At 39.9% G+C, this 23,676-nt stretch overlaps 1 protein-coding gene across 15 annotated transcripts in view; it reads left to right on the plus strand.

Annotated features, from left to right (window-relative positions):
- LMO7 (LIM domain 7) overlaps positions 1–23,676 on the plus strand; it is a 202,728-nt gene that overhangs the window by 155,029 nt on the left and 24,023 nt on the right. For 13 of the 15 annotated variants that reach the window (XM_073795312.1, XM_073795314.1, XM_073795316.1 and 10 more), the window contains 5 exons: positions 390–419; positions 8,481–8,598; positions 10,676–10,818; positions 12,118–12,544; positions 14,182–14,490. In XM_073795312.1, coding sequence (XP_073651413.1) covers positions 390–419; positions 8,481–8,598; positions 10,676–10,818; positions 12,118–12,544; positions 14,182–14,490 — 1,027 coding nt within the window. The remainder of the gene's footprint in view (positions 1–389; positions 420–8,480; positions 8,599–10,675; positions 10,819–12,117; positions 12,545–14,181; positions 14,491–23,676) is intronic. The other 2 variants (XM_073795320.1, XM_019920919.3) reach the window with 1 other exon arrangement.

Below are 23,676 nucleotides of genomic sequence, written 5' to 3' on the forward strand. Positions count from 1 at the left end.
TAATTATGGCCATTTTGATAATGAGTCTGCATTTATGTGTTATGCAACTTGCTGTTTTCATGACTGTTCAGTTTGTTGAACTTTGGGATCGACAAATATTGGGTTAAATGAAATTAGTAGATCTAAATCTAACTTATTAGTTCCTGGCAACAGGAAGCTTTTTTAAAAATGGGTTTGCTGGTTCGGAGGGAATCAGGAAATTCTTTATCTTAATCTGAATTCCTTGAGATATGAGATCAATGAGATTTTGAGACATGATCAAGAATGTGACTGAAGAAACAACCTTTTGAGATTTGTCCATCTCTAGTTCAACTCTTAAAGATGCTGATTTAGAAACTAACACAACTAGAAAAAAATGACTTTTAATTTTTGGTTTTCTGATTTCTTAGACTCTTTCAAAAGATTTATGGTGAGAACGGGTAAGTTTTGTGGTTCACAGTAAAAAAAAAAATCTGCATTTTCTTTGTCCTTTTTGTAATACGTCCTTGCATTTCTATCCTGGCATGCCACTAAATGGGGGTGCTCTGTGCTGTGCATGAGACTTAAAAAATGGGAAATCTTTCTTAATTCTGAAACCAAATGGTAATATTTCTGTCTGAGTGCCCAGTGCATGAAGTCCTATAGGACAGCAACAGTTTGTTTATTAGAAATCGAAAATTCAGGCCCTTTTTTTTTTTTTTTTTTTTTCTTAAGGAGTTGATGAAAAGCCACAAAAACACGTGCCTGAGATTAGGTGTATTTATTTTGGTATCTGATTGCTGCATAGACCAAACCTCTCATTTCTGGATGTTGAAGCCCAAATAACTACGTTTTAGAATATCTATGATGGAAAGAGAGTATTAGCATTTACTTTGAGGTTGGAATGCATGCAGTTGGCATTATCTGTGTACTCTCAGTTCAAGGGGAGCTTTGTTAGTTGGGATGGTGAGTGGCATTAGTCTTCCCTTAGTAGGATTTGGAAACACTTTCAAGATTCCTGATTAGGGTAAAATTTTATAACATGGCTGTATTATAAAGGCAAATCAGACTTCCAAAACTGCAAAAAAATTAAAATATTGGTAGTTTCCAATATAGCTGCAAGAACTATATTTAGAACTAATACCCAGTTTTTGTCTACATTGGTCCTCTGTGTCTGAGGATGCAGATCCTGGAGCCAATCCCCCTCGGTTACGGAGGGGCGACTGTCCAGTTGTTTAATTCTAGTCACCTGGTAGACATAAAATATGATAAAAATAATTTTCTGGAAGTATTTTCCCTTTCTAGAATAACTAAGTTAAAATAAATACTTCTTTACTTTTAGTACACACCAACTATGTAGTCTTAGTCATTCTTAGTGCAGAATAACCAGCTGGCTACATCTTAATATTTTATATCAAACTTTCTGTAACTTTGTGAACCTACCTGCTAATACTTTTTGATCAAGAAGAAAATTTAAGTATGTCAAATATTTTAATCTGCCTAAGCCTTTTCATCTCTAAGGTTCTCTAATTTTCAATTAATTAATTAATTAATTAATTAATTTTTGGCTGCGTTGGGTCCTCGCTGCTACGCACAGGCCTTCTCCAGCTATGGCGAGGGGGCGGGGCCACTCCTCATTGTGGTGTGCAGGCCTCTCATTGCTGTGGCTTCTCCTGTTGCGGAGCACGGGCTCTAGGGTTGCGTGGGCTGCAGCAGTTGTGGCTCGCGGGCTCTGGAGCGCAGGCTCAGTAGTTGTGGTGCACGGGTCTACCTGCTCCCGGCATGTGGGATCTTACCGGACCGGGGCTCGAACCCGTGTACCCTGTTTGGCAGGCGGATTCTTAACCACTGTGCCACCAGGGAAGTCCCAGGTTCTCTGATTTTGATAGCTTTGGATAATTTTGATAATGTGGAGATCTTGGAAGGTACTAAAAATTACTATTTAAAGCAATATAACCATTCTAGATGTCAAAGATGTAAAGGAGCGATGGGCAGCTAATTTCAAGTACTTCTCAGCCATTGATTTTAAAAATCAGGCTCCCAGCATGCTTTAAGTGTGCCTTGCAAAGGCACATTATCTCCTATCCAGTTTCTCATGTGTGCTTAAAGCGTTTCCATCAGGGAAGGTGAACAAGGCAATTTTTAGCATGACACTTAAGCATCTGCTAATCTCAGTTCATCATGGGAAAGCTGTTTTAACTTGATAAACAAATCTTTGCAGTATCAAACATTTTGAATGATAAGTTTCAGAGGAATTTTCTTTGGTAAATAAGGCTTTATGATGTAAGCAGGTGGTTTTTCTTGACGAGGATACATATACACTGAGTACAAGTGCTTCACGCGAATGTAAACCTGTACAGCTATTCCAATGGCTCTACCTGTTCCCTCTCAGGAACACACTGTATGACTGGGTTAAGGAAAGAAGAGAAAAACCCAAATGCTGAGGCTCAGCAAGCTAAGGGTTTTCCTGGGCCAGAGCCAGCAGCAGCAAATGCCTTCTGTAGACCGTTTCAAGATTGCTGCTTGCATAGTACACTATTTGTTTTAAAGGCTGTTCCCCATGCCGTTTACTGCCAAGGTAACACAAATAAAGCAAGGTTGTCTGTAAATGCAGACTGATGAATAATGCATGACTTGTCAAATAATGGAAAGTAAACAGATATATCTTCAGAAAACTGAAGTGCATTTTAGACCACTTGCAATTAAAATATATTATTTGGGATTAAAAAAAATTCTCTCAGTTACCAGTGTTTTTCTTAAATTGATCTGCAGTGAAAACAAAAAAAGATTTAAATTGGATTGAGTATAGACATTCAATCTAGAATTCATCTCATGTTTATAAACATGTTTGTAAATGATTATAAACATGAAACAAGTGATATTTCTGGGTGGTATTCCTCTGGATATCGTGTGTGTTGTCAAGCTTGGAACACTTACCCGGAAAAATCATTATTGCTCAACATCCTGTGATGGAAAAATAACTGCCTATAACATGAATGCTTTCTTTTTGGTAAGAACCAGGTTAAAGAGAAATGTGCCTCACCTTTTGCAGGCTTCGATTGTTCATTTCTGGCTTGCTTTTTATTTGGCATTTAATACTTCTCACTTTATTTTTAGTAAGACGCTTTGTATGTGGCAGTCATTTTCTCACATGTGCTTTTGTGTTGCATGATTTGTCTTATGGTCCTGTGACATTTGAAAATTTGGTTATGATGCCTCTTGGCAGAAGCTGTTAATGACAAAGAATTTGTAATGATATATAGCTATAATTTTGTAATATGATTAAGCCATTGAGTCTACTGCCAGTAGCAACAGGAAATGAACATTGATTCAAGGTGAAGTTGTAATCAAAGACAACTAAGACACGTATATTTTACTTGTGGGGTTTTGGCCAAAAAATTCTGTAGAACTCTAAGACACGTAAGACAACAAGAAGGAAGGAAAAACAAAGTTGATGTGAGTTACTTTCTGAAGATTTTGCCCCCAAGGGACATTCAGCAATGTTTGTCGACATTTTTGATTGTCACATTGGGTGGGTTGAGGGGAGCGTTGCTACTGGTATTTAGTGCTTTTATAGCCAAAGATACTGCTAAATGTCCTACAGTACACAAGATTGCCCCCTACAATAAATAATTTTGGGGCCCCAAAATGTCAATAATGCAGCTATAGAGAAACACTGATTTAGACTCTAAACCTATAAAGGAAAAGTCTCTTATGTTATCTTATCATTATAATTTATGGTAATTCTAAAGCCTCTTACCCTGGTTTTAGCATTAATTACTCTTCAGAGAATTCCTACAACACCTAATGGAAATATATTTAGAGGTGCATAAATAGATATATTCTTATCTTCCCTTGAAAGGTGGGGACCCCAAACTTAGCATCATGGAATTTCTGTTTGCCATATAAGGTTATCGGTGATTTTATATTTAGGAAATTTTGCTACATGTTGTTCCTTTTTGATCCCTTAGTTCCTAGATATTCATCTATAAATATCCTGAGATTGTGTTCTAAAAAAATATCGTAACACTAGTCCCTGCACTGTGGGAAAAGAAAATAAGATTTTAGTGATCTTGTTTTATAATCTACTCCCTTTTTCTTAAACTTCCCCTTCTTTCTCTCTTCACCCTACATGCTATTTAAAAAAATTCTATTCAACTGAAAATACAACATAATAGACCTGTAGTTTTTTGGAAAAATCCAAATGCAGTTTTAAATTGGAGCTTTTGCAAATAAGGAAATACAAGGGTAAATGAACTGCAAGGGAATTATTTGCTAGTAAATAGTATCTCAGTTTGCAGAGGTAGACAGGTAGGTGTTATGTGCATTTTAGAGATGTGGAGAGAGAAACAGATGCCACAGCTTTCCCAAGGACCTGCAGCTCCTGAGTTGCTAGAATCAGACTAGGGTTTCGTACAATGAGGTAATCCATGGAGACTGCTCGGCGGTTGTTGTTGGCACACAGTAAGCCCTCAGAAGTTTAATATTATGCTGTTAACTCTGATAAGGAAGGAAAGAATTCTTCATGATCTGGCTGAAAGACTCCTACACTCAAAAAGTTCTCGATTTTATCAGTGTGGCCTGGGGTGACCTCTCTAATTTGAAACTGCTTTGGCAGTTAGTTTTCAGTAGATCTCTAATGAGCATCTTTGCCTTAATAAGAATAGTTGGTGTATAGCAACAGATGGTTATTGAAATGCCATCAACATAACCTGACCCATTATTTCTCCTAACGACTCCTTCCTGGCTTAGCAGACAAGGAACTGAGGCTGAGAAAAGTTAAGTGGTGTTAGGTGGGGGTGAAAATTGGTGCCTCTGCTGGGTCTTACTTCCTGTCTCATTCTGGTGCCTGGCTCAACCTGTATGGAATGTGCCAGGCTTTCTAGAGGTAACTTTATCGATCCCAGGGAACACAAGGGGCTCATATTCCTGCCTTCCACAGGGACTTGTCTACTCTAGCCGTTGTTTGACTTACTTTGTTCATATTGGGGGGACCTCCTGTGTGCCAGGCTCTGTGCTTTGGGCTCCCCGGAGGGTGATGCAGCCTTTGCCCATGGTGATACCATGTTTTCTGAAAAGACACATGTTAAGGTTTCATAGTGCAGGAGGGTGAGGGCTGAAAGGGTCTGGGCCAGTTGAGACTGTCCAGCCTTCCTCCCACCAAAAGATTACTTAAAATATTTACATTTCCAATTTTGTTCTGGAATTTATGTAACCTCATGTGTTGGGCATCCACATTCCCCTCGTACCTTCGTCCTGAAAAATTTTTCTTTTTAGTGAGTCTGTTATTGTATTAGTTCATATAGCCTTATTCTTTGCAGTTATGACTTGAGTTTATATTCTCAAATCATATGATGATTTTTATATAGTCATACCTAGTTAATTATATATGATGTTAACAGCTCAATATATAATTTCATATATGTACTCATGTATGTAATTCCTTAATATTCTTGAATAAATCCTATAAAGCTTTCTATATAAAACTTTGGGGAGGAGCCACAATTTCTTACAAAATTAGAAACATTTCATAGCTAGTTTATTTTGCATGATTAAATAGGCTAAATCATACCTCATTCTTACCACAGATGTTAAATGAGTGTGTCCTGCATGCCCTGTTAATGTGTTTTCCTTCCAGGCAGCATGTGAACTTGTGAGGGAGGAAAGCTAAACATGCATGCCTGCTTGCACACTACATATGACATAATGCTGAGTGTTAAGTGCCACAAGAATGGTATAACTAAAGCATCGCTTTTTGCAGGAAGACTTTATCAAAGTGGGAGAAGATTATCTAGGTCATTAGGACATTTACGAGCACCTACCGGGGCTGGGCACTCTTTTTAGGCGCTGGTGATACAGCAGCAAACAAGTCAGACAAAATTCCTGCTGTATAATCTTACAGGGCGAGGCAGGTGATGTGTAAATAACCATACAATTCAGATGGTGATAAATGCTATGGAGAAAACGAGGGATAATGTGAGTCAGGGGAGAGGGGCATTAGCTCGTCTTGTAGGGTGGTCAGGGGAGGAAACCCCCGAGGTAACATTTAAGCAGCTGATGGGAAGTGAGAGATAAACCATGTGCATATTCGGTTGAAGAGCATTCCAGGCAGATTAAGAGCAGGGAGGGAAGAGGTTGGGCCTGAGCAGGGAAGCCAGTTGGCTGAAACAGTGTGTGTGAAGGGGAGCTCAGTGGGGACAAGAGCAGAGAGGTAGGCAAGGGGCCAGGTAGTGTCAGACATTGAAGGTCTTGGAAGAACCTGCTTTTAACTCAGGTGAGATGAGAAGAAACTGGTGGGTGCTGAGTGGAGTCCTGTCACGACCTGAGTGCAATTTCAAAAAGGTCCTTCTGGCTGCTATGTTGAGAATACGCTGTTGTGCAGAAAGTGGTGGAAGCAGGGAGACTGATTATTGTAATAATCCGGGCAGGAGATAGGAGGGCCTGGATCAGGATGGCAGTGGTGGAGGTGGTGAGGAGTGGTTGCCCCTAGATATATTTAGAAGGTAGAGGGACAGGATTTCCTGATGGGATCAGTTATGTATAAGAGAATGAGAAATCTGGCATGACTTAAAGATCTTTGGCCCAGGGCTTCCCTGGTGGCGCAGTGGTTGAGAGTCCGCCTGCCGATGCAGGGGACACGGGTGCCTGCCCCGGTCCGGGAAGATCCCACATGCCGCGGAGCGGCTGTGCCTGCGCGTCTGGAGCCTGTGCTCCGCAACGGGAGAGGCCACAGCGGTGAGAGGCCCGCATACCGCAAAAAAAAACAAAAACAAACAAACAAAAAAAGATCTTTGGCCCATAATACGAAAGGATGGAGTTGGCTTTTGTTGAGATGAGGAAGATGTGAGACCATGTTTTTGGTCTGTCAAGTTAAGTTTGAGTTGCCCATGAGACTTCTAAGCAGAGAATGAACAGGAAGTTGCATGCACCCAACCAGACTATAGTCTTGCAGGGATCCTGAGGAATGAGTGGCATTTAAAAAGGCATATATACTGGTGAAGGGTTTCTAAGTTGGAGGGAAGAGTTCAGGAGAGACCTTTACTGGATTTGGAGCCTGGGTGATAATTTAAGAAGCTTTTAAAAAAGTCTAGGTAAGAGTTGACTGTGCTCTGATCTAGGGTGTTGGCAATAGAAATGGAAAGAAAAAGACACTGAATAAGAGGACTTGATAACTAGGGAGAAGGGAGAGAGAAAGGTGAAAAATGGTTCTTCGGTTTCAAATGTGGGTAATTGGGGGCAGGTAGCATCACTGATAAGAGGAAAAGCAGGTTTGGAGACAAAATTGAGTTTGGCTACATCAACAATAATCATGTGTTTAGTAAGTTACCATTTACAAAATCCTTTCTAGGTATTATTTCCATTATCCTTTTACGGTGGCCGTGCAGAGATGTTTATTTAACGAGCAATTGGAATTGACTCAGACTGGGCCTAGGCCGTGGATTTGGGGGAGTCATTTACATAGAGAATGTAATTGAATTCTTGAGCTGGCTAAGGGCAAGCATGTTATTAAAAAAATGTGGTGATGGCAAAGTCTTGGGGAAGGCAAACTTAGGGGCTCAAGAAGGAGAGGGAGAGTTACTTAAATAACTAAAAGTGGAGTCAGTTACAGTGAAATAAAAATTTAGAAAGATTGGTAGGAAAGAAGATTTTGGGCACCCCACGTTTGAAAGCTCTGTGTCTCTCTCTTCTTCTCTCGTTCCTCCTAGCTGCTACTCAGTATTCAGATCTGACACCTCTCTTTCCTGGAGCCCTCCCTCAGTCTCCCTTCTCTGGTGTAGCTCACCATACCCTTCTGTGTGCGTGTACAGCACACGTGCCTCATGGGCGGCACCCCACTCTCCTCAAACTACCCTAACTTGAACTCTTTGACACCTAACCCGCAGTACGTCCTCACGGCAGGGGTCACACATGGACAAAACGAAAGCTGCCTTAACAAAAAAGAGGATTATAATAGAGGTTATATTGTAACTGGCTATTGGAAACCACCTGTGGTCTTTGAGACCAAGCCCAGTGCAGTAGTGGGGCGGATGTTATAGAATCTTTGAGAAGCAGTGGCACATTTATTCCTGGTATTGAACTTGAGGAGAAAATATCAGGTAATCGTTAAATTATTTAATAAGTGCTCAGAAAAGGCAGCCAAACCTTAAAAGATTATCTCTGGGGGAGATAGAAAAATAAAGACAGGTGATTCTAGGGACTAATAATTATTTTTTTCCTAAAGTAATCTTTTTCTGCATCGACTACCTAAATATGAACATTGGGTTATTTTTTCAGACTTGTTCAGGGTTCATTTAGCCATTTTGTGAAAGAATTCACGCTTGACTTGAGTGCTAGGCTCTTGTTTCTGCGTTTTGGAAAAACACCATTTATCTCTGTAGTGCTATTTCTGTGATATTATCACGAAAGCATCTAGGTAGTACTGCAGAATTTTAGATGGAATTTCCAAATATAAGCCCAACCTTCCAGTTTTACCTTAAATCCGGTCACATGAACCTTGGTTACCATGGGTATTTTTGTCGTAGGAGCAAGTCCATGAGTGATGTCAGCGCAGAGGATGCTCAGAACTTGCGTCAGCTGCGTTACGAGGAGATGCAGAAAATAAAGTCACAGTTAAAAGAACAAGATCAGAAATGGCAGGATGTGAGTATTATTTTTATTGGGAGATGGGGAGGCAGGGAGGATGTATTTGTTTGACTCTTCCTTCTTTAAAAAGAGAGTCAGTATACTCAAGGGACGATTTTCCTTGCTATTCCAGATTTCAGTTCTGTAGAAAATGTGATGTTTTAACCATTTTGGTCTATTACTGCTACATATCTTAAAGGCCATTGTGTAAAACGGAAGCTGTTTGTCTTCTAATATTTTCTGTGAGTTCTCAAAAATGAGAAGCTGCTTCTGTGCAGTATAGGTAACTTGTTTACTTGCTTTGGTGGTTGAACTTGGCGTATGACTGTTACCGATGCTCATGAAAGGAAACACTTTGCTCAAGGTTTAGGGAGAACAGGGGAGCAGAGGGTCCAGCCCAGAGACTGGGTATCAGCAGGGAGAGAGGAAAGGGTTCTTAGAGTTAATAGAGGAGGTTTGGGGAGAAATACGAATTATAACTCAGTAATATTTTGGTTGAAAAAGCAGTTATCTAATGTGAATCAAAATTAGGTGTTTTTACAGCAATGACATTTGGATAAAGATTTAACCTTTAGTTTTGTCCCCGGCAGAAGGGAACTCTACCCTTTTAAAAAGCGTTAATTGTTTTACACCAAAGGAGTGTAAAGAAATACGATAGATAAACTACACAGAGCAGACCCAAAGAAGTCTGAGGACAACCTTTTGGTAAGAGGGTTGAGTGGTAGCATAAACAAAAGGGCTAGAGATAGTAAATCTTAATTTTCCAAGGAGTTAAAGATTACATAATACAGATGAAACCTCTGCCTTGGCCATGTTTCTAAATTCCAGTTCCTCTTTTATTTGGGAACGCATTTTAATTGTCAAGAAACAGAAATTCAGTGTCAGTTTGCCAAAATGCATGATGACTGAGGCTGAAAATGAGAGGTATGGAGGGTTTATCCCTTAGGTTAAGTCAGACGAAAATTCACGCTGGTTACCTTGTAGGACTAATGTGCACTGCTTTTGTTCTTTCTGAAAATAGTTCATATGGATTTCAGGCTGTTTTTAGAAGCAGGAATGGCCCTGTCTGCTCCCAAAGGGTATATATGTGCCCTGGGGATGAGTTTCCTCTCAGTTTGAGAAGCTTACATGAGCTTCTGTTGGGGCTGCAGTGCCACTAGGAAGCATGGGATTTCTCTGTTTTGATGACATAGAAAAGTTGGTACCATCCAAACTGTCTTAACCCCTGGGTGTCAGAACCAGCTTAGGCTGCTAGGACTAATTTTAAAGGAGAATTAGGTTGATTGTCCTGGGGTCACCCAGCTAGGTGAGACTTAGGTTCCTGGATGTATGGAAAGCAGATGTCCACTTGTTCCCGTGTAATCCTCCTTACTGCCCTGTCTTTATGAGGAGTTGACCCGCTTTGAAATCACATACTTGAGGCTGGCTTCCCCATTAAAGCCTTTCCAAACTCCGCCTTCCCCTGCCTGGGATAGAAGTGATCACTTTCTCCTTTGGATCCCTGCTCTCTCACACAATCCTATCACACTCATTGTTGAACTTTATTTACCTGTCTGTCTTTCCCTCTAGACTGAGAGTTCCTTGAGGGGAAGTGCACCTTATTCATCTGTGTTTGTGGCCCCCTTGTCTCAAAGTAGGGATTGAACTCAGTATTTGTTAAATGTATGCTTCTACGTTTAGCCATTTTACAGTCGCGTTTCTCTTCCAGTCTGACTAGTGAAACATGTCATTTTGTGTAAGAGTCAGATTATTGGAGTGAGATGGAAATGAATTTGAAACAGTTCCTGATCTTCTCTGACCTGGCATCTAATTACAAGCATTTAGCATTCTTTGTGAAATGGGCAAGTGAGGCAGGCTACCTGGGAAAACAAAAATGGGGCCTATCTTATTAGGTCAGGGCTTTTAGACAGATACATGAGATAAAAGGCTTGGTACAGAAACGCTGGCTATAAAAAGCAAAATTAGGGCACCTTGGCATCAAAGTTGTAGTGAATAGTTTCAGCGATGTAATGGGATCCTCTGGCGCGCTCTCACTGCTGGAGAGGGTGTGTAGAAATTCAGGTGTGCCTGTGCTGATGTGATTTTCTTCTGTCAGGACCTTGCAAAATGGAAAGATCGTCGGAAAAGCTACACTTCAGATTTGCAGAAGAAAAAAGAAGAGAGGGAAGAGATTGAGAAGCAGTCACTTGAGAAGTCTGAGAGAAGATCTAAGACATTTAACGAAATGCTGCAGGACAGGTAATGAGGCTGAATGCATCTCAGGGTTGGAGATACCAGAGTTAGAAATAGATATTTTGTGTAAGTGTAGTGGGATGTACATGTGCACCAATATTAAACTGTCATTAAATGTGCATAACCTTCGAGCATTTTGCTCTGCAGTGAAAAAGCAGAGCATTGCTGTAATAAGTAGTGACTTGGATTAATGAAAGAAATGAGTACCTAAGGGTGGTGTACCTAATTTCTTCATTTTACACTGTATATTCACATGCAGGATTGGCTATATATGCAGAAAATAAACAACTTTTTCTCCTTTTAAAGTAAATTTAGGAATGGAATGGTCGGATAAAACCAGCTCTTACTCTTAACTAAATTGTGTAAAAGTATAGCAAAGTTCTTTTTCACGTCTTCGTGGTGCAATTAAAATTGTATTTTTAAAGGAAGACTATATAAACATCAGTGTGAGGGTTTGTTTTTTTTCATTGCAACATAACAGGATAAAGGTCCAATTTTTACTTGCCTGTGGAGCAGTTACTATGTGAAACCTTGAGATATTTACAGGTCAGGGAGAAGGCAAATAGTCTTTAAGGATAATGTCAAAAAGGAAATGTGCTGTCAGGTGAAATTAAGCAAAGCTCCTTTGTCCCCTAGAAGCCAGTGGTAAACACAGTTTCATTCACTTAAACGCAATGCAGTTGGCTTGAGAGGTACTCCTTACTAAATGGTAGCCGTGAGGCTGTTTCATCAGCCTCTCTATAGACAGGAATGGTGACTTTTAATCTGCAATAATTTTCCATGGAAATTCTATCAAGCTGTGTGAAATTATAGACTAACTTGATCTTAATGAAAGTCTGAGTCTTTTGTGGTCTTCTGTTTTTACGAAGCTATTATAAATTGTGTACAAGAGAACTCTCAACCCTGTTAAGAAATCCACATCTTTGGAGGGTTCAAATTGGTCGTCAATTAGTTATCGTTATAGTGTGTTAATTTTGGAAGCGTTATACACTTGTGGATGAAATTTTGAATAATCCCTTATTAAAGTTTTCTTATTAAAGTTTCTTTACAATTGCATATACTTCAGGGACCTTTTTTTAACCTCTTTAAGAAAAAAAAGTCAAGCTCTTAATCTTTCTTAGTGTGACATTAAAAAATTTGCATGTATTTATTCCCGCATTCTCTTAATATTGTGTTATGATATGAAGTCAGTAGTCTTTTTGTTCCCACCCATTTTTTTATGTTAATGACCAAAATAACATCTGTCTCTCCACCTCTGTGTGTCAAATGCCTAACTTTGTGGTTTTGGCGTTTCTTTCTGCTAAGGGAATCCCCAAATCAGATGTCTACAGTGACATCGAGGAGGAAACTGTATTCTTCTGATGATGGAGTGAATGAAGAAAAACTTCCCCCTATGCTGACTATGTCCGAAGTAAGTTCCCAGAGTGAGAGAGTAGAAGAGAAGGGAACCACTTATCCGACGGAAATTCCTAAGCAAGATTCTACAGCTTTTGCAAAAAGGGAGGCTACTATCACAGCTGAAATTCAGCTTCCTTCGAAAAGCCCCGTGGAAGAACAACGCCCAGCCTCTTTGTCTTCTCAGCATTCACGACAAATGGAGTCAACTCGAGTTTCAGCTGCTCTCCCTAGAAGTTACCAGAAAACTGATGCGGCCAGGTTAACGTCTGTGGTCACACCGAGACCTTTTGGATCTCAGTCAAGGGGAATCTCATCACTCCCGAGATCCTACACGGTAAACGTGTTTCTACTTCACTTAGTCTGTTCGCCAGCGCAAAATACCGGTGAACTTGTGCAGAGGTTTGAGTTACAGATACTTGATGGGTAAAATGTATATAACTTGTATATAAAGCAATTGTATTTTTACCAATTTAGATTCAATAGACATTTAATGCTTAAAATATAGCAACGATGCAGAACTGATTAAACTTTAAATTCAATGAAAGTCGAGCTGATACATTTAAAAAAATAAGTAATCTACATTCTAAGGCAGAGCATTTATTTTTTAGTGTCATATTTTCTCAAATATATCTTTTGTAAAGTATTAGGTTGCACTGTATGAAGTTGCCAATAGTCAGTTCTTTTTGACCTACAAAACAGCAATTTCATGTGGTTTAACCTAAATATTTTCAAGTGATTATGCACAAAGTTCTATTTTTCCTGATTTCCCACTTCATTAGAACTTGATATATTTGATTATAGTTATTAAAATGTATCTCATGGTTCAAAAAATACATATTTTTATTGGGGTTTTAAAGGATATAGACTCATTTGCCCTGAGAATGAAGCAGGGCTGAAAGTGAGTGTATTATTTTGAATTATTTAAAAGGAAGCAATACAGTCTTGAGCACATTGGTGTTCAAATTCCTTTTACCTCTGCCAATGAGGAATCCTAAAATTTGAAAATAGAAAAAAATTGATTAAAAAAATTCAAGATGAGGGAAGCCTGCCTACACTAGCCAGAAAAACCGCTGACCATTATATTAAGTAAATACAGGCATATTTGACAACATAAAAATTAAATTTATATGGTAGACACCATTAATGTAGTCCAAACGACAATTTATATAGGCTCAGAAAATATTAGTAAAATGTATTTTATATATAGGTTTACTATCCCTGAGATTTAAAATGCAAATTGATAAGGAAAGATAAACAGTAGAAAAGTGAATATAGAAATGGTTCAAGGGAGAGGGAATTTAAATGGTTGGTAACATAAAGTACATAGAAGCATGTTCAGTCTCATTAGAGCAAGAATGAGCTGTACAACTTTTCACCCATGAGATTGACAAAGATTTAAAACATTCAAAACGTCTAGTGTTGGCAAGGATGCAGGGACAGAGACATTCTTATACATTACTTTGGGAGTGCATTGCTACAATTTTTAAAGATATATATATATAAATTATATTTTATACTACATACATAAAATATTCTTTCATCCAGCAAGTCTACTTTTGGGAATCTGTGCTATAAAAATATTCTGGTTATAAAAAGATGTGCAATATTTTTGGTACACTTTAAATGACATTGAATGCATATCAAATGAATAAATTGTAGAGATCCATAGTGTGAAGTATTCAGTTGATCTAGTTTAGATTTCTGTCTGTTGACCTGGAGTGATGTAGATGGTCAAAGCAAGTTTCAGAGGTCTGTTTATAAAATAAACACTTCTGTAAAAAATAACTACTCCTACCACTTCATATGTACGGATCTGTTAGTGTGAAACCATGCTCCAAGCTTTTAGTAGTAGTTACTTTGCTGAGGGAGGTATATATTACTTTCATTACTTTAAAGTATTAATTTAATGTATATGCTTTTTAAATAGCAATCTAACAGAATACGAAGTTTAAAATGATGTTTCCTATTTAGATGGATGATTCTTGGAAGTATAATGGAGACGTAGAAGGCATTAAGAGAACCCAGAGCAGCTCGGTCAGCATCTCTGTGCAAAGACCTGACACGAGCCAGCTTGCGTCCAGGTCATCCAGCGAAACAGAGGCATCAGCACCCAGAGAAAGTGTGATGAGGCTGCTCTCTCCTACACCCACCTTCTCATCTCCTTCCCAGGGCCAGGCTGCCACTTCGAAAGACACGTTATCTTCAACATCTAGCCCTGATTTAACGTCTGAGCTTGGAGAAGGGAGAAGCTCACAACAGACAGAGGTCTCAAGATCACAGGTGGGTTTGGGAAGGCTTTTCAATCACCTGCTGCCCAGAAACATAAGTAATTAAATCAGGAAACCACGTTTCTAGCCTCTAGGCACTACAGTCTGGGCTGATAATGTAGAAAATGACATTGCATTGTATTTGTAACAGATCTTGGCGGAAATAGATCTCTTCCAACTCTGAGTTGATGGATCCAGATGACCCTTGTGATATGGGTGTATGGAGACTTTTTGGACCCGTCTCCCTGGAGTTGGCTGGCTTTGCTCTCTACTCCCCGTTTCAGCAGCTGTTGCCTTGCACCGTTAGCACTCAGTAGTCCGGGTTTGGGTGCAGGAGTCACTCAGGAGGTTTTTTTAGATGCAGGTCTAATAGAAAATGGGCAATAAAAGCCCCTTCTCAGGGAAGTGAACTGACCACAAGGAGAAACTGGTACACATGAGAGGGGAACTTCTTTCTCTACCATATGAAAAATCCTAGTGACTTTCAATAGTAATTTGTACTTTGGGAAGCCTAGAATTTTGTACCACTCCTTTTCTTTTAAGGGGAATACTGAGGCTTAGTTACAGTATGACAATTGCGTTCTTTAACATTTGGAGTCCAAATAAAGTATACCATCAGATGAAGAAGGACTGGGGGCATTTGTAGTTTTTCCTACTTAAAATCCCACAGATGACTTTAAGAGAATTGTTAGGTAATGAATGTTCTTTTAGTTATGTTTTACACATAGGCTAAAGAGTTGTTGCTTGTCTAGAGAAGAGAAAGAAACTTTTCTCTTTTAGAGAAAAACCTTCAATAAGCAATTTGATAGTTGTATGAACCCCTTAGTGTGGAGATGCTTTTATGGTTCTGTGGCTTAGTCTAGCATTTTCTGATGCCTTACTAAAGTGTATTTTTTCCCCAAGGCACAACATCAAGTATATAACTTGGCCCAAGTTATATTAATGAAATATCTTTGTGTAAAATATGATACAGCATATTTTAGTATCATTAGTTTTTATTAGTACAGGAAAGCTTTACAAGTTTAAAGTAAGCTTTTTTTCGTTGTGATTATAAAGTACTCTGTGCTTGAGAAAACTTGGAAATGCAGGAAAACATACATAATAAAAATGACTTGGTAATCTCATCATTTAGAGATATTCTGTAGCATTTAGATATATTTCTTTCAGTTTTCCCATGTATATTTACAAACATATCTAAATCCAGTCTCTTCAGGTTGCTAAAATCATTGGTTGTGAATTATTTTTTTAACTTCACTTTTAAAGAATTGGGAATACGTAATTAGCATCATAAGTCTCAGTGGATGAGGACAGTAGCCTCTGTTATACTTGGGGAACATAAGGTACCATGGATGAATAATAAAGAGAGAAGCAAGGTGTCTTCTGTTTTATGGACTTGCCTGTTTGCCTTCGCCTTTTCAAATAGCAAATCCCACGAAACAGCCTGATTATTGTACTGTGTGCTCAGTGGTGGTAACTCCTTCAGGGTGGCAGTTGACTAGCTGCATCAGTGGATTAAGAAAAAGAGGGTGTGGGTGTGGCTTCCAGGTTAGAGCAGTTCAGAGGAATGTGAGTTAACATGGTGTGGTTTCAGGTTTTATCATTAGTGGATTTATGCTCTTTAGTCACCCAACTTGAAATGGAATGCTACCGGGCAAAATTAGGCTTGACTTAATAAGTGGAGCAATCGGAATTCTTGAACAAATGTATATATCGTATGGTGACTTGCCTATCCCTGAGATGCTTGGTGTGTCCACGTCTGCACTCTGAGGAAAGTAGCTTATGTAGCATCACCCTGCTCTTGTCACTGAGAAGGAGCTGACTGACTTGGGAAAAGGGCTGGGAATGCACAAACAGCCTAGGACCAGTATGGCCAGGGCATACGCAAAACTCCTCCAAACTACCTAGTTCTAGGAGTTCAGAAAAATAAAACATGGTGTCTGGCTGAACATCTAGATGTCTTTCTCTTTTTTTTTTTTTTTTTTTTTTTTTTTTTTGGTACGCGGGCCTCTCACTGTTGTGGCCTCTCCCGTTGCGGAGCGCAGGCTCAGCGGCCATGGCTCACGGGCCCAGCCACTCCGCGGCATGTGGGATCTTCCCGGACCGGAGCACGAACCCGTGTCCCCTGCATCGGCAGGCGGACTCTCAACCACTACGCCACCAGAGAAGCCCGATGTCTTTCTCTTTTAATTGAAGCGTACTTGATTTACAATATTATATTAGTTTCAGGTAGACGTCTTGGTAGCTTTGTAGGAGAGTGTTCTTCAGGTCCTCTTCCTTACTCACACTTGTGCTGGCAGTGTCCTTTCATTTCTTCCTACAGCATCTCCCTTGATGTTGTTACCCTTTTCTATCCCTGCTTCCGCTACCCTAATTCCAGCCCTTTCCCTCATCCGTGCAAACACTTAGTAAATAGTCACGTCTTTGTGCATTCTACACAAGGCTGGCACCAGGTTAATTTGCATGATGCCGGGCTGGACTGGGTAATTTCTCTGCTTCAAAGCCCCCAGTGGCATGCTGTGGTCTGTTCAGTGAAGTTCAAAGCACTCAGGGGAACACCGAGGTCTCTCATGACTGTTCCCAAACTCCCTTTGTAGTGCCGAAACGGCTAATGTTTACTGAGTAGCTGCTATGCCGACCAGGCTTCGCAAGGCATTGTTTTATTTAATCCTCACAGTGACCCTCTTATTGCTGTTTTGTAGCCATGAAAATGGAGGCATGAAGTGGTCATGTTACTTGCCCAAGACCATGCAGCATAGCGAGTGGTGGAGTCAGGATTTGAACTCAGTTAGTTTGTCTCAAGATTGCCTTCACTGCCCTGTGTTGTGAGAAAGAGAGCGGAAGTAGGTGATATCTAGCCACATGAGTCTGCTTGGTATTTCTGGAACATACCCTATACTTTCATGAACACATCATATATATTTTTATTCTTATTGTTGCCCTATTTAAAAATGTTCATTTCACCCATCTCTGTTTTTTGAAGTTCTCCTGTTCCTTCAAAGCACAGGAGGCTCGGTTCCTTCATGGATCAAGAGATCGCCTCCCCCTTGTTGGAACTGAACTTCCTACCCTTGCAAGTTTCATTCACTGAATGCTTCCTTTTCCATATGTTCGTTTCTCCTTCTCCGGTATTGTTTATACCCTCCATAGCCTTTACCCATAGTTGGCACTTAAGTATTTATTGACTTGAATTACATTCAAGGCCTTGATTACTAGACTGAAGTATGAACTTGATTCAGCAGGTAATTTAGGTCTTTATAGGTTCTTTAAGATTAAGGAGTGTTTTAGGAATGTGAGCACTGTGATGCTATATAGAATTATTTGAAGGAGGCGAAATCTGGGGGCAGAGATGGGCTAGGAGCCTCTCACAGAATTGTGATAAGAAGGGAGTTCATGGCATAAAGAAGCAAAGACTTAATGAGGGAAGAGCTTAAATGACCTCGTTTAAAATCTGCCCAGGAGTTTCTTTCTCACCTCCATTGCTAGTCTGGAGTTCTGTTTCTCTCTCTTCCCTTTTCTCACAGACTTCTCTTATGGTACTGCTTCTTTTCCAGCCTCCCCTGCCAGACTGGGCTGCCAGGGCAATTCTTGGGGCACCCGAACAAGGGGAGGCAGTGGGACTCCCAGAGTCCTCCGTCCCGCTCCAGCTGCCTCACAGATGTGGCTTTTCCCCCAAATTGGTGTTGCATACAGGGTTTTGGTTTTTTTTGTCTTGTCCAAGCCTTCTGCCCCCAAATCTCATCCAAATCCACATTTCAGGACCTTTGCCCCAGATTTTTAAATCAGAACCCAGAAATAGGATGATACATGTGGAAGGAAGGAAGATTTTTACACTTCCTAATGCCCAAGTCTACGAGAGTACCTCTTTTAAGAGTACCCAGGGTTTACCTTATCACATCTACCTCCTGTGCATTTTACCTGCTTGTCACCTTCACTAGACCCCTACCCTATCTAAGGGTAGGAAGCAAGCCTGTTGTGCTCACTGTTAGTACGGTGCCTGGATCTGTAATTATACGTTGAATGCTGACCGAGTTCTATTAGCTTTAGAGCTACATGTGTGAGAGTTAAATAGGATTTTCTTTAGTTGATCTGGAAACTGCCTAACCAGCATATATTACATGTATAACATTGTTTCCATGGGAAAAAGAAGATAATTACTGGCCATCAACCATGTGGCTTGGCACCTTTTAAAATGTTTCATTTAATTCTCTCAATAACCTAGCAAAGTAGGTGGTATTATACTCACTTTTACCAGTGAAATACTTGAGAGTTGAAAGTTATGTAACACACCCTAGGCTAGTTAAATGCTTAGGCCACATTTGCAACTTCTCCGACCCCGATTTTTTTTTGAAACGTGACATGCTTAAATTTGAGAACTGCCTTAAAACACCAAATGTTGACTTAATTTAACTTGGCCATGTCTCTAGAATTTTAGAGCCAATATGGACTGAAATATCTTCTGGTTCATAAAGAGAAAATCATTCTTAAAATTATTTTGAGGAAAGGTAGATATTTATCAAAACTCACCCGAACTGAATCTAATTCTGAGGTGCAGACTTCAAACTCTACCCAGCAGGCAATAAGGAGCTACCAGCAATTTTAAAACGGGGTATGATATAATAATTGGTACTTTCTATAACTAAAGTTCTGGCAGATGTGAGCAAGATGGGGGGAAAGAAGTGCTGGAGGCAAGAGAGCCAGTTAGGAGGTGACCCACAGCAATTTAGAGGGGAAACCGTGACCTGAGTTCAGATGAGAGCCTGAAGGAGAATGGAAGGATGGGATGGTTCCAGATGGATTTATGGCTTGTGGACTTGCTGACACTTTATTAAGTGCATGTGTGTGGTGGTGCTTGGGAGACCATTGTGTAGAGGTTGTGTGGGGAGCACTTAGGGGAAGGAAGGGGAAAGAGGCCCAGAAAGATCCTGATGTTTCTAGCTTGGGTATCTGGTTAGACAGTGATGTGATTAACCAACATGTGAAAAGCAAGAGGTGGAAGAGCAGGTTTGGGGGGGAAGATAATGAATTTAATTCTGAGTATGTTGGGCGTAGATAGTAGTTGATGACAATGCATGAGGTTGACTCAGGAAAACATGTGGTCAGGAAGGTGGGAGACTGACTAGGGGTGAAGAAGAGCAACAAAGAGAAAATAGAATAAAGAGGAACACACTAATGAAGCTGAGAGGTGGCCAGAGGGATAGAGGAAAAAGGCAGGAGAAAATGGAATAATGGGTGACTTGGAAGACCGTTTCCCATAAGCAAGAATAGTTTGTAGTGCCTGATGGCATGAGGGCCGAAAATGGATTTGGTAGGTAAGAGCTAAGCTGGGGAATGGGTTGACTCAAGTGGTAGAGCTGGAAACACCACGTGCTTCTTTGGAACGGATAATGGAGAGGGGAAACAAGTAGGTATAGACGCATCTTTGGTGAAAGAGAGTAGCTCCAGTGCCAGAGCTGCACCATGAGTTGAGGGCTACTCACTATGTTCTCGTTCCACTAAGACCCTGAAAAAAGAAACTGAAGAGCCGTGTAACAAAAATCAAAGATTATGTATTTCCTCTGTTATTTGTGATTTTATAGCCTGAATCTACTTTCAGTGTTATTTGGTTTTATCAACTTAAGTAGGCCTTCTTTAAGGGAACATGTTTATCTAATTGAAAAAGTTTGAGGAGAATGGCCATCTGATTGACCCTGTTGTTTATTGATTCCCATCTGTGTTGATACGAGAATCTTAATTCATCAGATCTCATAAAAATAAATCTTACCATTGCTATGCCAGATCACCATGTCATTATTTTAAAATCTCAGATTTAAGTGTATATTTCTGTTTAAATTGTACCTAAATTAAGGGAAGTTATTTTTATTTTAGATGCTGATATGTTGGTGACTGTATTTTATCTTTCCCAGAATAGGCAACTGTAACCACTTGGGATAGTTCTTTATCAGTCATCAAGAATCTAGATTTCTCCCAATAATTTATATTCCTGGTTCCATCCAGTTCAAAAGGAAATTCCCACAGTGCCATCTTCTGAAACACGGACCCTTTGTAGAATACTCACATGGCATATATCTTGCAAAGAAAAATAAGGAAGTAGAAATCCTAATCATTGTTGAATAGTTTATGCTTGACTATAATTATAGATATATTCACCTGCAAAAAGTCTCAAGGATAATTTAATTCAAGAACCCAGGATTCCACAGAGATGCCAGAGAGACTGTCATGGTGGGGAGGCCATGCAAGAGGGGCCTCTGGGGCCCTTTCCCTGAACTGCCACCACCTACTTTAATCCTTTCTGTGATGTGGGAGGGAGATGGTCTGCATTGCAAGATAGGGTTTTGAAAACAGAAAGCTTTAAAATTAATGTCATTGTGAGAGAAAATTCTCTGGAAGACTCAGTGACATGCCTGAGGCCACCTGGCCATTGACAGAAATAGTCCTGTAAGTGCTCACATGGTTCTCTCTCCTTTGCCTGTGTGCACTCCCAGGACCCACGTAACAGGCTGCCAGGCTGTAGCCACAGTAAGGCTGACCTCCTCTATTAACTATTTCAGAGAGGTGGTTATTTGCCTTTTTATTATGTTCAAGTAGAGATTTATCTCCAAGGTAAGAGCAGTCCTTTGGAGGACAGTTCTTCTGGTCTAATACAATTGTGACACTCTGCCATCTAGAGCTTAAGCTCATTCTCTTTTATCCTGTGTTTGGTGGAAAAGGGTAATATTGTTCACTTGCTCTCTCCCACAAAGTATTCTTTATTGTAGTTTGAAACTATTTATTAAAACTCCATCCTGTCTCTTATTCTTCAAGATAAAAAAACCTCAATTAGTGTCTTGGAATTTCTAACCCATCATTTGTCTCTGTGCCCTTATATAGCAATAGATTCTGCACTCTAATTGGCTTTAGGTCAGAATTTGGTGGGGGGAGTAGAGTGGGGTAAAAGTGGTGAAGATGACTGTTTATTTTCATTGAGTCATCTCTAATTTAAGTGTGTGGTGGTTTTGGTTAAGGAGTAGAACTAACCAGTAATTTTTTCTATTCATAGCAGAGTTTTGATATACTCTGGAGATTGGTATCCATCAGACTGATCATTAATGACTGTTCTCACTGTCTACATCTGGGTTCCCATATTTCAACTGCTTTACATGATGTCTGATGAAAACGTTTCTATATTACTAGCTACAATTTTTTTCTTAAAAAATTCCATACCCACTTTGAAGAGTCAGTAATCGTTTCTTGAGAGCAAGGACCATGCCTAATTCATCTTTATTTCCCAAGTGTTTTATGCAGAATAGATGCACAATAAATGTACGTTGAACAAATGAGCAAGTGTGTATTGTTACAACACTAATTACTCATCTCCATACAATACAGTAAGTTCTTGATCCTTTATTCAATGCCTTCCTTGTCTTCTAATTCTTATATAATATCACAGTGTTTCTTAGAATATAGTCACTTAGATTTCAAACTTGTTCTAAAGGTAGAAAAACTCATGAATTGCCCTGTTGGTCCTAGGACTGGACTTAACTGCTAAATTAAAATAGAGGAGTTATAGGCCTTTTTCTGGAAAATAAAGTGGCTTTAGGAAGAATTTTTCTTTTTAAACAGTTAAGTCTAAGTTCTTGATAATTATGAATCAAAGAACTGGAAACACTAGTCTGGGAAACACATGCTGAATTTTATGTCTGCTGTTTACCCAAAACAAAAAATGTAAATTATGGAAGTTAATTAAAATTTTCACAGACCTAGTATACTAGAGTGTAAAACTTAAAATATTTGTTTTGGAAAATGGCCTAAGAAAGTCCGTGAAACTGAGAATTTGTGGCTGTGGACTGTAGGGATGGAGATGAAAATAGAGGTCTGCCTGTTGTCCAAGTTCTGGGGCCTGCGGGCTGTTGTTACTTCAAGGAGGTTGTGGCCTGGAGCTCATGGTGTCTCAGTGGGGCCCTCTTGGCATCTTACTGGTGGTTCCTCAGGCATGACCCAGTTCTGCATTTTGTAGCAAATGTAGCAGCTCTGCCTTTACTGCTCGACCTTCATGCAGCAGTAGGACAAGCAAAAATGCCTTGCCAAACTTTCAGATACCCATTCGGGGGTGGTACCGGTCCTAGATGAGTGATTCTGGTAGCTGAATTTTGTGTCTATGAACCCCTCAAAATTATTTGGCTAAATATATTGAATGTTGGAGGTAGTTTAAGTATTGTGACATTTTAAAAATAAATGATTTAAATCTTTTTTTGCATTTTCAAAGATGCCATTTTATTGCAATGTATTTGAGATATGTGTAAATTTTAAAGGTACAGCATGTTAATTTGATACACTTATATATTGTTATGTGACTGCTGTTGTAGTGATAATTAACATCTCTCACATTACATAATGATCCTTTCTTTTTAGTGGTTGGAAGTTCTAGTCTCTTAGCAAATTTCATTATAATAAGATATTGTTTGTACTCACAGTACTGTGTATTAGATCTCTAGGGCTCATTTACTATTCACTGGAAGTTTGTACCCTTAAACAACATCTGCCCTGTCCCCTCACACCCATCCCCTGGTAACCACCACTTTACTCTCTGTTTTATGAGTTTGGCTTTTAGACTACACGTATAAGTGATATCATACGTACTTGTCTTCCTCTGTCTGACTTACCTCACTTAGCATAATGTGCTCAAGGTCCATCCATGTTGTCACAGATGGCAGGATGTCCTTTTTCTCATGGCTGAATTCCATTGTGTGTGTGTGTGTGTGTACACACACACACACACACACACACACACACACCCCACATCTCACTCAGCTTCATTCCTGGGTTATAAAAAATGGTCTGGGGCTTCCCTGGTGGCACAGTGGTTGAGAGTCCGCCTGCCGATGCAGGGGACACGGGTTCGTGCCCCAGTCCGGGAAGATCCCACATGCCGCGGAGCGGCTGGGCCCGTGAGCCATGGCCGCTGAGCCTGCGCGTCCGGAGCCTGTGCTCCGCAACGGGAGAGGCCACGACAGTGAGAGGCCCATGTACCGCAAAAAAAAAAAAAAAAAAAAAAAATGGTCTGTAACTTAGACCCAACTGTATGGTGGGCAAAAGCCTAAGCTTTATCAATATAAATCAACTGATTTATATTATGCACGTGAAGAAAAATATCTATGGATATGACGATTTCCCTGATTTTAGCAGCAAAATAATAAACTCAGAGATATTTATGTAAGTGAAG

This window comes from Tursiops truncatus, chromosome 18 (genome assembly GCF_011762595.2).
Source record: "Tursiops truncatus isolate mTurTru1 chromosome 18, mTurTru1.mat.Y, whole genome shotgun sequence".
Lineage (NCBI taxonomy): Eukaryota > Metazoa > Chordata > Mammalia > Artiodactyla > Delphinidae > Tursiops > Tursiops truncatus.